Here is a 13,243-nt window from a genome sequence, read left to right as displayed (position 1 = left end):
CTATTCTGTTTGATTATAGCGGCGCATGTAGACCAGAGATTGGAATATTCCTTTCCATGCATATTATGGTTTTCGGAAAAGTCATTCAGAAATATTCCATTTAGAAAGACGAAAAACTCCTCATGTAACTATCCAGCTTCATGACATGGAGCGTTATCCTGCTGGAAGTAGCCATCAGAAGATGGGTACACTGTGCTCATAAAGGGATGGACATGGTCAGCAACAATACTCAGGTAGGCTGTGGACTTTAAACCATGCTCAGTTGGTACTAAGGGGCCTAAAGTGAGCCAAGAAAATATCCCCCACACCATTACACCAGCAGCAGCCTGAACCATTGATACAAGGCAGGATGGATCCATGCTTTCATGTTGTTGAGGCCAAATTCTGACCCTACCATCTGAATGTGGAGCAGAAATCCAGACTCATCAGACCAGGCAACGTTTTTCCAATCTTCTATTGTCCAGTTTTGGTGTTGCTGTGTGAATTGTAGCCTCAGTTTCCTGTTCTTAGCTGACAGGAGGGTCACCTGGGGTGGTCTTCTGCTGCTGTAGCCCATCTGCCTCAAGGTTGGACGTGTTGTGTGTTCAGAGATGCTCTTCTGCAGACCTCGGTTGTAACCAGTGGTTATTTGAGTTACTGTTGCCTTTCTATCAGCTCCAACCAGTCTGTCCATTCTCCTATGACCTCTGGCATCAACAAGACATTTTGGCCCACAGAACTGCTGCTCTCTGGATATTTTCTCTTTTTGGGACCATTCTCTTTAAACCCTAGAGATGGTTGAGGGTTAAAATCCCAGTAGATCCGCAATTTCTGAGATACTCAGACCAGCCCGTCTGGCACCAACAACCATGCTACGTTCAAAGTCACTTAAATCACCTTTCTTCCTCATTCTGAAGCTCAGTTTGAACTGCAGCAGATCGTCTTGACCATGTTTACATGCCTAAATGCATTGAGTTGCTGCCATGTGATTGGCTGATTAGAAATTTGCTTTAACGAGCAGTTGGACAGGTGTGTCTAATAAAGTAGTTGGTGAGTGTTTGTTAACCACAACACCAGTTATGAAACAAAAGATAACGATGCACTGACTGAGCTCACTACTGCTTTTAGTGTTTAATGCTCTGACTCTGAGTGAGGTAAATAAGTGAAGGAGCCTCTCAAAGCATGTTTACAAGTGAGTACTAACACTTTTTAACTTTTCACTTTTGGACTGAGGTTAAAGAGAATGTAGTGAGGGAACTAGTTTAAAAAAAGATAAATGGTATAAGAAGGCAGAAAAACAAGGGAAAAAAATAACAGCAGAGGAAATAATATGGATTTGATTGATTCAATCTGAGTCACCAAAAACTCTTGAGGAGCTATTAAAGATTGCTACCATGACTCCTCCTTTATCAGAACAGTCTCGATCATTCATCTCACGCCTCTCTTGCCATTGATGTAAACTTACACCCCCCACCCCCCACCCAGCACATCCCTGTGCTCACCCACTGTTTCTAGCACACTTGAGTAAACAGCAGACGCTGGCTGACAGCGGAGGTAGCGATGGCTCTACCTCCTCTCAGTTAAATCAATTAGCCTCTCTCCAGCGAGGCTGTGTGCTGTGTGCAGGTCCGTCTGGTTCAGGGGCTTTAACTGTTTCACCCAGACCAACAAACAGGCTGCGTACAAGCTGCAGCATCTGCTTGGATTTAGTCCAAGTCTGAATGGGATGAATTGGATTTGTAGTGAACGGGCTGTAATTGAACAGAGGGAAACAAAGCAGAGCTGCAACATGAACATATGTACAATTTTCTATGCATGTTTTCATTCTTTTCATAGTTCCTTTAGTGAACACTTTTGACATTTTAAGCATAGTTTTAAGGATGACAAATGCCTGTTTGATCTCATCAGGCCCCATGCTGCGCTGTATTAGATCTCCAATTCCAAAGCCAGATGTAGAAGCTAACAATTTCACACAAAAATTTAGGCCCAATTTAGACGAGGTCTGTTCTTGATTGAAAATCTTTTCCCCTCGTCCATTCATTCATTATGAGCCTCATTATCTTATTGTGCAGTGAACCAGACACTGAGGAGATTGGCCTCGTCCTTCACTTGTTGATGTTTAAGGAGATAGGCTCTACAGCTATCAATCAAACGTTCGACTGTAAGTGTATGCAGGGAATAATGTAGAGAAGGAACACAGTGCAGCATGGAATCTTAAAACAGAGACAAATTGAATGTATAAATCGATGCTGACACGCTTCTAACTGTGAATAGTGCACTAGGACGGCAGGACAGAGCATTATTACCTCTCTGTGTGCTTATCAATCTCGTCTCCACTGATGCAGTGAAGTGTGACTGTATGGCAGCCATGCTGTGTGGAGCTTCATCCGTCAGTAGACACGGCTATCGCGGATACATCTGCACAGGATGTTTTCTTCACAGGATTCACAGAAGAGATGTATGTTAGGCTTTGTTTTACAGAAGAGCTTTAGTTTTCCTTAGATTTCAGTGTACTCATCATGGGGAGCACCATACAGCTTGTGATGACAGATGAATACATTGCTTTTTTTTTTCTTTTGTGGTCCTGTCGAGAGAGCTCAAAATCAATATATAAAAGCACCAGGCAGGGAGGGTTAAAATAGGGATCCTGGTACACTTCACTGTAAAAAGGTTGGTGTAAATTTTACTGTAAATTACTGGAAGCAAGGTGCCAGTAACTTACTGCAAAATTATTAAGTGTCATTACTGTATCTTCATTTTGAGTATCACCACTGTATTTTCCCGCAGTCCTTTGCTGTTTACAGAAATATAACACAAAGACCTTTTCCAGGAAGTTACCACAGATATTTGAGTCACAGTGTGTGGTTGATGTAAAGGTTAGAGTTATATTAGAGACAAAAATCTGGGGTAAGCTGACCTCTTTTTGCTTTGGTTTTGAACTATTTCTGTTTTTAATCTGTGATTCTACCAGGGCACTATTTACGCTAACACCAGGACAGATCCTGAAACAAAGCTTGATTGTGCTTTGTAAGAAAAGCTGTGTTTCCACCCAGCAGTCTGGTTTGGTTCAGTACGGTTTGGCACAGTTTGGTACAGTTCAGCCTGATCCCGTTTGCGTTTCCACAGCAAAACTGTGCTCTCTCATGGTAGGCGGCGTGAAAGCGAGGTGCTGAAAGCCGCAGCTGTTAAACAATAGCATGACGCTGTAGCAGCACGACACAGTTTACCCCGCTAATAAATCCGGCGAAAAGTAAAAATGCGACACAGGAAACAAAGAGCAGATTGAAGACATCCAGCATTTCGTCCTCTCTGTGATCAGCATGTAGTTCATTAATACAAAGTGCAATCAAGCTTTGTTTCAGAGAGGTCTGTGTGCCACCAGGAGAAATGCAGTCGCTGTCGGCGTAAGTGACGATTCTTTTGACCAGTCTTTCTTCAGTTTTTCTTCTTTGTTGGATTTATTAGTGGGGTGCACTGTGTCACACTGCTATGGCGTCAAGCTGTTATTGAACTGATGCAGCTTTCAGCATCTGGCTTATACACCACCACCAGGGTTGGCTGTAGAAACGTAAACAGGACCAGGCTTAACCGAGCCAACCCCTACCAAACCTCTAGACTGGACTGCTTGGTGGAATCAGGACTTTAATTACAGAAAAAGTGTCGCACCAGGGGAGTAGAGAAAAGACAAATGAGACAGTGTCCTGGTGGATGGAAAATTTCAGTGAAGAATAAACTAAATGGTATAGTCTAAGAGCTTTGTTGTGTGCAAATTATGTCAGTCCCAGCATAAGCAATCAGAGTCCCCAACCATAGACTGTATAAAACATGGACAAAGCATCTGTGACGTCACCGTCTGTTCCTGAAACCATGAAGTGAAGCCAATCCTTGGACGCAGCCATACTCGCTATGATGCTATCACTACGAGTTTTTCTCCGAGCAGCTATAGGATGGTCACGTGACCTGAGCTGTGCCTCTGATTGGAGAATCAAACCATCCTAATAACCTCTAAACAGCAGAGATAGAAAAATAATTACTCACCGTTCCGTGTGTGCTGAAAGTGGAATCAGCGTTTTAGACCCAAGCTGTTTTTGAACCAGGCTGTAAATATGTTTTTTAATGCTGTAAAAGTCTGTTTTTATGGCTGGATGTGTACATGACTTCCAGTTTTTTAGCAGCCAGCCTCAAGCAGATTCAACAACAAACAGCGACTTTGGCTTTATTTCTACTAAGCGGATGTTGCCCCTTGTCCCCAACTCATGCCCAAGTTCACAAGAAGTTTGTAAAAATGAACACTGCCTGCTGAAGGTGAAATAACACTCCATAAACAGCAGCTTACATTTAAATAGGTGTTTTTGATTAACACACACAAAAAAAGATATATTTTGGTGTTTACATGTTTTAGATGTTTTATGGATTGATTTGATTTATGGATTTTTTGATCTACCAAAAACTATTTTATTTGAAAAATGATTCTTCTCATGTCATTTAATATATAAAATCATAATATGTTTAATTATATTTCAAAATCTCTTATTAATTCAAAAAATTTTTATCCAGTCTCGCCACTAGTTTTTATCCCTCACATGGATTTTTATAACAATCATCAGAAAGTCTGATAAAGAGAAACAACAGCGTAAATACCGAAAAGACTTCCCTTTACGATGACTTCTTACTGCAGTTATCATAAAGCACCAAAATGTAGACTCAGAAATAAAACAAATCTTAAGGAGCCGTCTTTATTTTTCAGTCACCTCATGGTATTTTGGCTCAGGGTGTTTAGAAAACCTGCTTCAGGATTGCTGCGTATCAATCACCATCCTGTAAAATGTGAAAACAACTATAAACCGACCTTCTCTCCGACTGTTTCTGACCATTACACAGTAACGATACAGAGCTATTCCTGTCTCGCAGCATTATTAAAATTCATAAAAGCTGCAGTGCAGATCAGCGGGGCTCAGTTTGACCAGTGTTTGTGTTCCAGTGTGTTGATGTGTTTGCCTGTGTGGGTATCAACAGGGCTCTGTGCCTTTTTCCTTTCTGTTGAAGTAAGTGTGAAGGTCTGTGATGTTTTTGTCCAACCCTGAATGTCATGCTGCAGGATGAACTCACATTTTTATTTTATATACAAACTCTAGAAGATGTGAGGGAGCTTTGAGAGTATGTAACCCACATTTGAGTTTTACAGTTACCTTTAAAAGCAGCTGTATTCTGGGTGTAGCAGTGTATTTTATAAGAGTGGTAGAATATTTACTCTTTTCATCCCCGACTTTGTTCAATAAAAACAGCCACGCTCTCCTGAGTATCTGTAAATGATTGCACTAAACAGACAAGGTTGTTTTCATCTACCATTTAATATGCCAATTTATTGTCACCACCTAAGCACAGTAATCCCCTCTGAGAGCCCGGCTGCCAATCAACACTTGATTTAATGAAGAATTTAGCAGAGTTGCTTCAGGAACAAACAGAAAAAAATACCGTCCCTGACACTCGTTCTGTTCCTGCAGAAGGAGGTGTTAACTGTGAAAAAGCAAACATGTGTAATTACTTTGGCAGCCAGCGATGTTTGTTTTTCAGCAGCTTTGTTCCTCAATATTCCAGCATCACTTCATAGGTTGATGATGTGTGAAATACAAAACAGTCCTTAGTAAATAATTAACATCTGTAAAAGTCATGTTTCAGCAAACAAATCTTGTGCATTTCTCTGTCTAATCTACCACTTTGAAAAAAATCAGCCACTTTGGCTTTCATGAGGCATAAACAACAACACACATTGTAGAAATCATACATCACCGTTATCTTTCTGACAGGTCTGTAGGTTAAGATAGAGTGAAGTGGTTTCACAATAAATGAGTCCATTAAAAGTGACACTTAATGCCCATTTTTCTTATTCCTTCTGAAATCAAAGTGGTCAGTTTTCATGCTGCTGCTGTTAAATTATAAATAAAGGTAAATCTCATGAATGGATTGAATGTTGAAGGGAGAGAAGCTAACTGTGGTCATATCCACTCCTCATTCCCACTGGGGCATGAAACTATATTTTCACACTCACTTTTGGTGGACATTTAAGGACAACAGTTCACCTTCCTGTGATGATTTTTCTGCACTCTGACCCGAAGGTGTTGCTTTCACATTCTCCTTCGTGTTAAAATGTCTTAAACGAATTGCTGTGCAAAGTTACGACTAACTAAAGTGTCAGGGTTTCATTTTTAGACATCAACCTAATACCACGTGTCAAATGAAATCAGTCTTTGAAAAGAACATATTTTTCCTCTGCCTCCTGACTCTGATTCTGAACAACATGGTTGATATTCTAAATGTTACATCTGTCTGGACAGTATAAAACTTTGTACTCATGGTAAATAGGTGAGTCACCTCAAAGGGGAAAGAGGAGAGAGATATCAGGGAAAGAGACGCCAGCATTGAGGAAGAATATTAAGTGTTACATACAGAGCAACAATCCTGAATCTCCACACAAAAGGCAGATTTTCAAATTGCTACATTTTCACATGCTTTAGAAATCCCTGTATTGATCTGTTAACTGCTCAAAACAATCTGTTCTAAAAACTAACACAAGCTCTTCACGTGTTGAAATGATGAAAATACAGCATAAGAATCTCCTTACCAAGGTATGCTTCCATGGAGCTGGCCAATCAGGGGGAAGGTGGTTTGTAGAGTAGGGAGCCTTAAAGGGCAACTCTGGTTTTTTGACACCTGGACCTTATTTATAGGTGTGTGCATGCTCATATACTCACTCAGACAAACATCGTGCAGCTCGGAGTCCTTCAGAAGTTATTTAGATCCAACCGATTTTAGCCGCACTTAGCGGGGGCCACAGCAAGGGAGCTTCAGCGCGGAACATAATCTCTGCAGAATCGCTCATTTAGGCTAAATTTTTTCATCCATCGCTATCCATCGTTATCACAAACACACTCCTCTTCTGTTGCCATAGGCGAACACTGTCCACCAGTTTGCATTGAGTCGGGGACGTGCTCCTGTTTGTTGTTCTCGGGCCAGCTCTTCGTCTCTCTCCCTCTGCATCCTTCTTTCATGGAGCTCCTCGTCCGTGTACTCAGGCTCAAACCGGTGAGGACAACCGTCAAACGTTTGTTTACCAGGTCAGCTCTGGGTCAGCTGACCCACCTGAAGACGGTAGACGAGCTGACTTTATGATAACTCTGGCGATGGATGTAAAAAAATAGCCGAAATGAGTGATTTTTCAGAGATTATGTCCTGCGCTGAAGCTCCCTTGCCGTGGCCCCCGCTAAGTGCGGCTAAAATCAGCTGGATCTAAATAACTTCTGAAGGACTCCGAGCTGCACGATGTTTGTCTGAGTGAGTATATGAGCATGCACACACCTATAAATAAGGTCCAGGTGTCAAAAAAATGGAGTGGCCCTTTAAAGAGAGAGCAGCAAAGTGATTCAAAGAGGCTGAAATAAAGGTTTCTTAAGACAGCAGTGTGAGAAAACTAGTTTTTGTTTGATTGTTTTGATTTTTAAATGTTCATCATGTAGAGCTACTATGGGGGTACCAGGGAGACAGTGCAGAGCGTAAAAAATTAACAATACTCCCTGTTTGATGTTTGAAATGGTTACTTTAGGGGCTTAGGTCATTTGATCAATAATTCAAAATGCCAGCAGAGAGAGGAATGATGATGGTATTATTTAGATTTTACTGCAAATGATTATCTTAAGATGAATCAAACAGCAAGTTGATATTTTATTTAAACATTATTATGAATAAAATAGTGCTGGGGTAACCCTAACCTCATCCATAACTATGGAATTGTATGATTTTTTTAAATTGTATAAATAAGTCATTTTTATTTTTGAAAAATGCATTTAAAGTATTATTTTCATTTAAACTCTTTCACTGGGTGGCAGGGTCGTGAGTGAAATAATGTAGCAAATGGGTCACTAGTAGATTGAAACCTGCTGTAATAATCCATTCACGTATCTGTACATAAGTCCTCACTCAGACCACATTTTTCTTATTTCCAGCCATAACTCAAGTATTTTGTATGGATACTATAAAAAATTCTACACAAAGCGGTTCTTTGGATCTAGTCTAGCCCGTGGCCTCTTTCTTGCATCCACGCTCACCCTGTTTCCTGCTCCACCCACTGTCCTGTTCTTTCTACTTAAAGACATAAACAAAAAATATCCTGAAAGAATTCACAAAGATAAGAAGCTGTTGAACCCTGTAGGCTTGGAAAAAGGGGCATGTTGTGAGAACAGTTGCAAGTGGTCATGCACTGCACAGATAACACTAATTATGGTCGCAATCTTTGTTATGGGACTCAGTCCCAAGGTCATCAATGTTTTTTGACCCTAAACTTTTAGACCCAGGGTAAAAAAAATAAATAAATAAAGGAAAAGTTTAACACAGTCAAGTATTTTCTAGTGTCCTGTATTTTGTCTTCATTAAATAAAACAGCTGAAGAGAGACAGGAAATGAGAGGAGTCGTACCAGCGACCACTAAAGCCCTCAGCTAACAGCTTGTGCAGTCTGGTTGTTAGTTCTGAACAGTATCGCTCCTTCAAAATCTTCATGCAGCAGCCTTAAAATCTGTTTGATAAAAGAGTTTTTGAAATAGTTTTTGAGAAAAGAGAGAGATAGAAAGAAAATCATCTAACACTGTTTCTTTCTCAAGGAGATGAAAGACGATCAGTGTTCGGCTTTTTAATACTTGAAAATTTCTACACAAGAAAATCTCACTTTGTTTTGATTTTACCTTCCCTATTTTCTTTATGATTCTCAAATTCTCAAACACACCATCAGTTTGTGAAAAATTACTTGGCCATAGAAGGTTTTCTGATTCCAGATGATATCCAAACACTTGACCTTTCTTGCCTGCGAGAGGAAGCCTACGTAACAGCCAACCGCCTGAAAAATCAAATAGAGTTTGAAAAGAAAAGCCAACAAGTTCTGACTTTATATGTTTGATATTCACTTGATTATGCTTTTACAAAAGCGAATGTTATCAATCGCAACAATTGCTGTGTGATGTGTGGGTGTTGAGTCTGTATCGAGTCATTCTGCTCCGTTTACAGGTCGAAGTGGAGAACACAGGCTGTTCATGTATATTTATGACCCTTTATGTGTGGGATTTGCCATGTAGGTGGTTTGTTTGTGTTTGTGTTTGTGTTTGCACATCATGGGGGAGGGGAGTGCAGTTGAGTTGAATATAACTAATCGTTCTGTTTTCCTGTCTTTTTTCCTCTTAGGATGAAGATGCTGCAGATGAAGCTTCATGAAAACACTGTCAGTGAAGAGAAGAGACAGCACATGAACATTTAAAGCAGGGACCTGGAAAAAAAAAAAAGCCATCATCCAAGTTTTCATCGCTGCCAGAAGCTTTTTGGAAATCAAATTAAATAGAGGCTGGATCATTTTTCTCTGTCTGTGTTTGATGTGGATGTAGCTGTTTTTGTTCTGGCTTTCCAGTATCATGAAAAAAAACTAAAAACAGCCAACGCCAAGTTGGGTACAAAAACCTCAATTTAGCCGGCCTCACGCAGACTTGGGACAAGATAAGAGAGAAACAAGCCAAGCTGTGTATCTGTCGTCATCTTCCTCCTACACCCAACTCCCTGCTCAGCTTTATTGAAAAGGAGGAGCCCATTAATGCATTTGATAGATAGGAAAGGCTCAGTCTGAAGGTGTTGTTGCCGGCTGGCTGCTGGTTGGAGATGAGATAAGAGAACCGGGGAAGAGAGAAAAGAAGTGCCAGTCTGACCAGAGCTGAATACAAATTAGGATTCTTGTCTCCTACAGCAACCGAAGTGAGGCGAATCAATACTTGGGAATCGAAATGGACCAATTAGGTGGCTTCAATTACAGGAGCATTAGCTGAGAATTGAAATGATGGAATTAGATGTTTGCTGGGGGGTGGATATGAAATCACATTTCAGGAGATGGAAAATAATGAAGGAGTGTAATAAAGGAGCCTCTGCCTGAACTGATCCATGTCCGGGCTGGTCTGAACCTCGCAGAAAAGAAGGTTTAACAGCAGCAGAGGCGACATGGAGTTTGATAACAGCTCGCTGGATTTCTTTACCAGCAATTTCACAGAGATCCCCAACAACACTTTGACCCCGGCATGGAGCGAGGCCACGCTGCTCGGCCTTCAGATCTCCCTGTCTGCTCTTTTAGCTCTTGTAACCCTGGCTACAGTGCTTTCAAACGCATTCGTCATCGCCACCATCTACCTAACCAGGAAGCTCCACACCCCTGCTAACTTTCTGATCGGCTCCCTCGCTGTCACAGACCTGCTGGTGTCTATTCTGGTCATGCCGATTAGTATCCTCTACACCGTTAGCAAGACGTGGTCTCTTGGGCAGATTGTTTGTGATATCTGGTTGTCATCTGACATCACCTTCTGCACCGCCTCCATCCTGCACCTGTGTGTGATTGCGCTGGACCGCTACTGGGCCATTACAGATGCGCTGGAGTACTCGAAGCGACGCACCATGCGCCGGGCAGCAGTCATGGTCGGCGTAGTGTGGGTGATCTCGATATCGATCTCCATGCCGCCTCTTTTCTGGAGGCAGGCCAAGGCCCACGAGGAGCTGACAGAGTGCATGGTGAATACAGATCAGATCTCTTACACCCTGTACTCCACCTTCGGCGCCTTCTACGTGCCCACAGTGCTCCTCATCATCCTCTACGGACGAATCTACGTGGCAGCCCGCTCCCGCATCCTCAAGACCCCTTCCTCCGGGAAACGCTTCACAACTGCACAGCTCATCCAGACCTCTGCAGGCTCGTCTCTCTGTTCTCTTAATTCTTCCTCCAACCAGGAAGCACACCTACATGCTCTCTCAGCGGGTGGAGGAGGAGGGTCACCTCTGTTCATGAACAGTGTGAAAGTGAAGCTGGCAGACAGCGTGCTGGAGAGGAAGCGACTGTGTGCAGCCCGGGAGAGGAAGGCGACCAAGACGCTGGGCATCATCCTTGGGGCGTTCATCATCTGCTGGCTCCCGTTCTTCGTCGGTACACTCGTCATGGCAATATGTAAAGAGTGCTGGTTCGATCCGGTTCTTTTTGATATTTTCACCTGGCTGGGATACCTGAACTCCCTCATCAATCCTGTCATCTACACCGCTTTTAACGATGAGTTCAAACAAGCTTTCCAGAAACTCATCAAGTTCAGGCGCTTCTCTTGAAAAGATGTGGATTTAAACTTTTGGCAGACAGAAAATAAGAGCAGTAATAATGACTTCAAAAGCGCTGTACACTACACTGTCCCATCTTGTGAACTCATGCAAACTTGTTTCCCTTTTTTTACATTAAAAATCTCTGTGCCATAGCTCTTTAGAAACCTACAGCATATCCTTTATAGAGACTCGTGCATGCTTCTCAAGAGAAAAACCTTGACCCTATGAATTGTGGACTCATCTTAAAAAGATTTTAGAAAACAAGGATTTGAATTGAACTCATGTCAAAGAGACCTTCTTGTTATTTCCTGGATGAAAGCAAAGATTAAAAAAAAACTAGAATTGAGTGTAAAAGTCTAAGAAAGGAAAAACTCAGAGTGGAAATGAAAAGCCATGAAATATACGTAGTCTTAATCTCTGTGTCATTCTGTAAGCTGTTGCTCTCTGATAATGTTTCTGTGGTACAGTAAAGTACTAAGAGTTACGACAAAGAGTCAGTAAAACTGTCTCCTCGTGTATAATTGTGTTTAAAAGTGGCGTGTGTGCTGGTGTGAGTGTGTTAAGTTGCCTCTTTACTACAATATACGCCTGCTTGAGGATTTGAGGATCATTGAGTGTTTGACATTTATACGAACTACACTTCACAGAGGCTTATCCCACCATTACAGAGACTGAAAAGGAAACAACATCTTCACTGAAGTGAACCCTTACATAAATCATATGAGTGATCCCTGCTGGAGCGAGGTAAGGGTAATCTGTGAGACGCCAGGTTAGTGAGGGTAAACTGAGTGCTGTTAGTTTTCAATCATCATTATAGAAGTGTTGTCTCACTGTTAAACTAAAAGAGGTTTGTACCAGCAATGATTTGTAATGAGCAGGTAGTTTGTTTTACATTATCCCGTGTATGACCTGATGAAGTTATGGATTTCTAAATGTTTTTACAGAAACAAGGATTACTCATCTTAAAAGAACACTGCCTCCAGTTTTATGGTTGCTGACAGGTCTATGGCAAAAGAGTCTGATCAGCCTCCTTGCTGGAAGTGATCAGAATATTTTTTTCAGGCTCAAGTTAAAAACATTAACATTAGCCTACTTTTATCATGAAGAACCAGGAATCAGCAGAAATCTTTCTGTTGATGATTCTTTCCTCATTCAGCTCTCCTTCTCTGAGCTTAGCAGTTTACCCACTTTTTGACATAAACAAGCAATATGTTCTAACTTTTTACACTGCTAGAATAGAATAGAATAGAATAGAATAGAATAGAATAGAATAGAATAGAATAGAATAGAAAATACTTTGATGACAGCTTGTCCATCATTCTCCAGTTCAGCCAGCCTCCACCTCCACAGGCTCCTGGACTGAGCTTCTTCAGCAGTCTGTTCAGTCTCTGTCTCCTGGATCCTGTCTGCTCACAGCAGGTGAAGCTCTTCCAATGTGGTGTTGGTGTCTGGTGTTAGCTCTGTTAGCCATGTCTATGAATAGCATGATGCTACTCTGCCCTCTGGTATTCCCTCTGTTGCTGGGTTAGCACAGCTATCTTGTCCATCTTATTGGAGATAGATCTTACGTTCCCTATAACGATGGATGGAAGGACAGGTCCATGTCGTCACTTCTTAGCTCACACCTGAGAACCAGCAAAACGTCCTCACCTTCTCTTCCTCACCTTGGGGGAAGACATCAGGCCATGCACCAGCTAGCATTGACATGATACAAGCTGTTAACACCTGATTTCACATGCAAACAATGCAGCCATGGTTACATGCAGGATCTCCAGACAAACACAGGGGCAAAAGTAGTAAAAATATCACTGAAGACAAAACCAGTTTGGTGTCCATGACCAGCAAATGAACCATGCAAAGTAATGATCCACTCCAAATGCAGAGATGACGAAAAAGAAACAAAAAAAATTGCAAGAAACAAGCAAAGAAGACAGAACTGCTGCAACAGGCAGCCACAGCCAACAGGGCAACGCCTAGCAACATTGTAGCATTGTTCCTACAATCATCAACATTACTGCTGTTACTGGTTTGAGTAGCAGTGACTTAAGTCTGGTTTATACTTGTGCATAGAACCTGCACAGCTGTGAGCATACTTACTTCTATGC

General features: G+C 41.7%; 1 protein-coding gene across 1 annotated transcript in view; it reads left to right on the top strand.

Annotated features, from left to right (window-relative positions):
- Positions 1–11,901, top strand: part of htr1d (5-hydroxytryptamine (serotonin) receptor 1D, G protein-coupled) — a 33,918-nt gene extending 22,017 nt beyond the window's left edge. The window contains exon 2 of the mRNA XM_074692890.1: positions 9,207–11,901. Coding sequence (XP_074548991.1) covers positions 10,005–11,147 — 1,143 coding nt within the window. The 5' untranslated portion in view covers positions 9,207–10,004 and the 3' untranslated portion in view covers positions 11,148–11,901. The remainder of the gene's footprint in view (positions 1–9,206) is intronic.
- Positions 11,902–13,243: the final 1,342 nt, after the last annotated feature.

Source organism: Halichoeres trimaculatus, unplaced genomic scaffold, assembly GCF_033239565.1.
Source record: "Halichoeres trimaculatus isolate MK-OKI-2021-1 unplaced genomic scaffold, fHalTri1.1 fHalTri1_scaffold_17, whole genome shotgun sequence".
Taxonomy (NCBI): domain Eukaryota; kingdom Metazoa; phylum Chordata; class Actinopteri; order Labriformes; family Labridae; genus Halichoeres; species Halichoeres trimaculatus.
The sequence above is the reverse complement of the archived record's forward strand: the minus strand, read 5'-3'. Positions and strand labels throughout refer to the sequence as shown.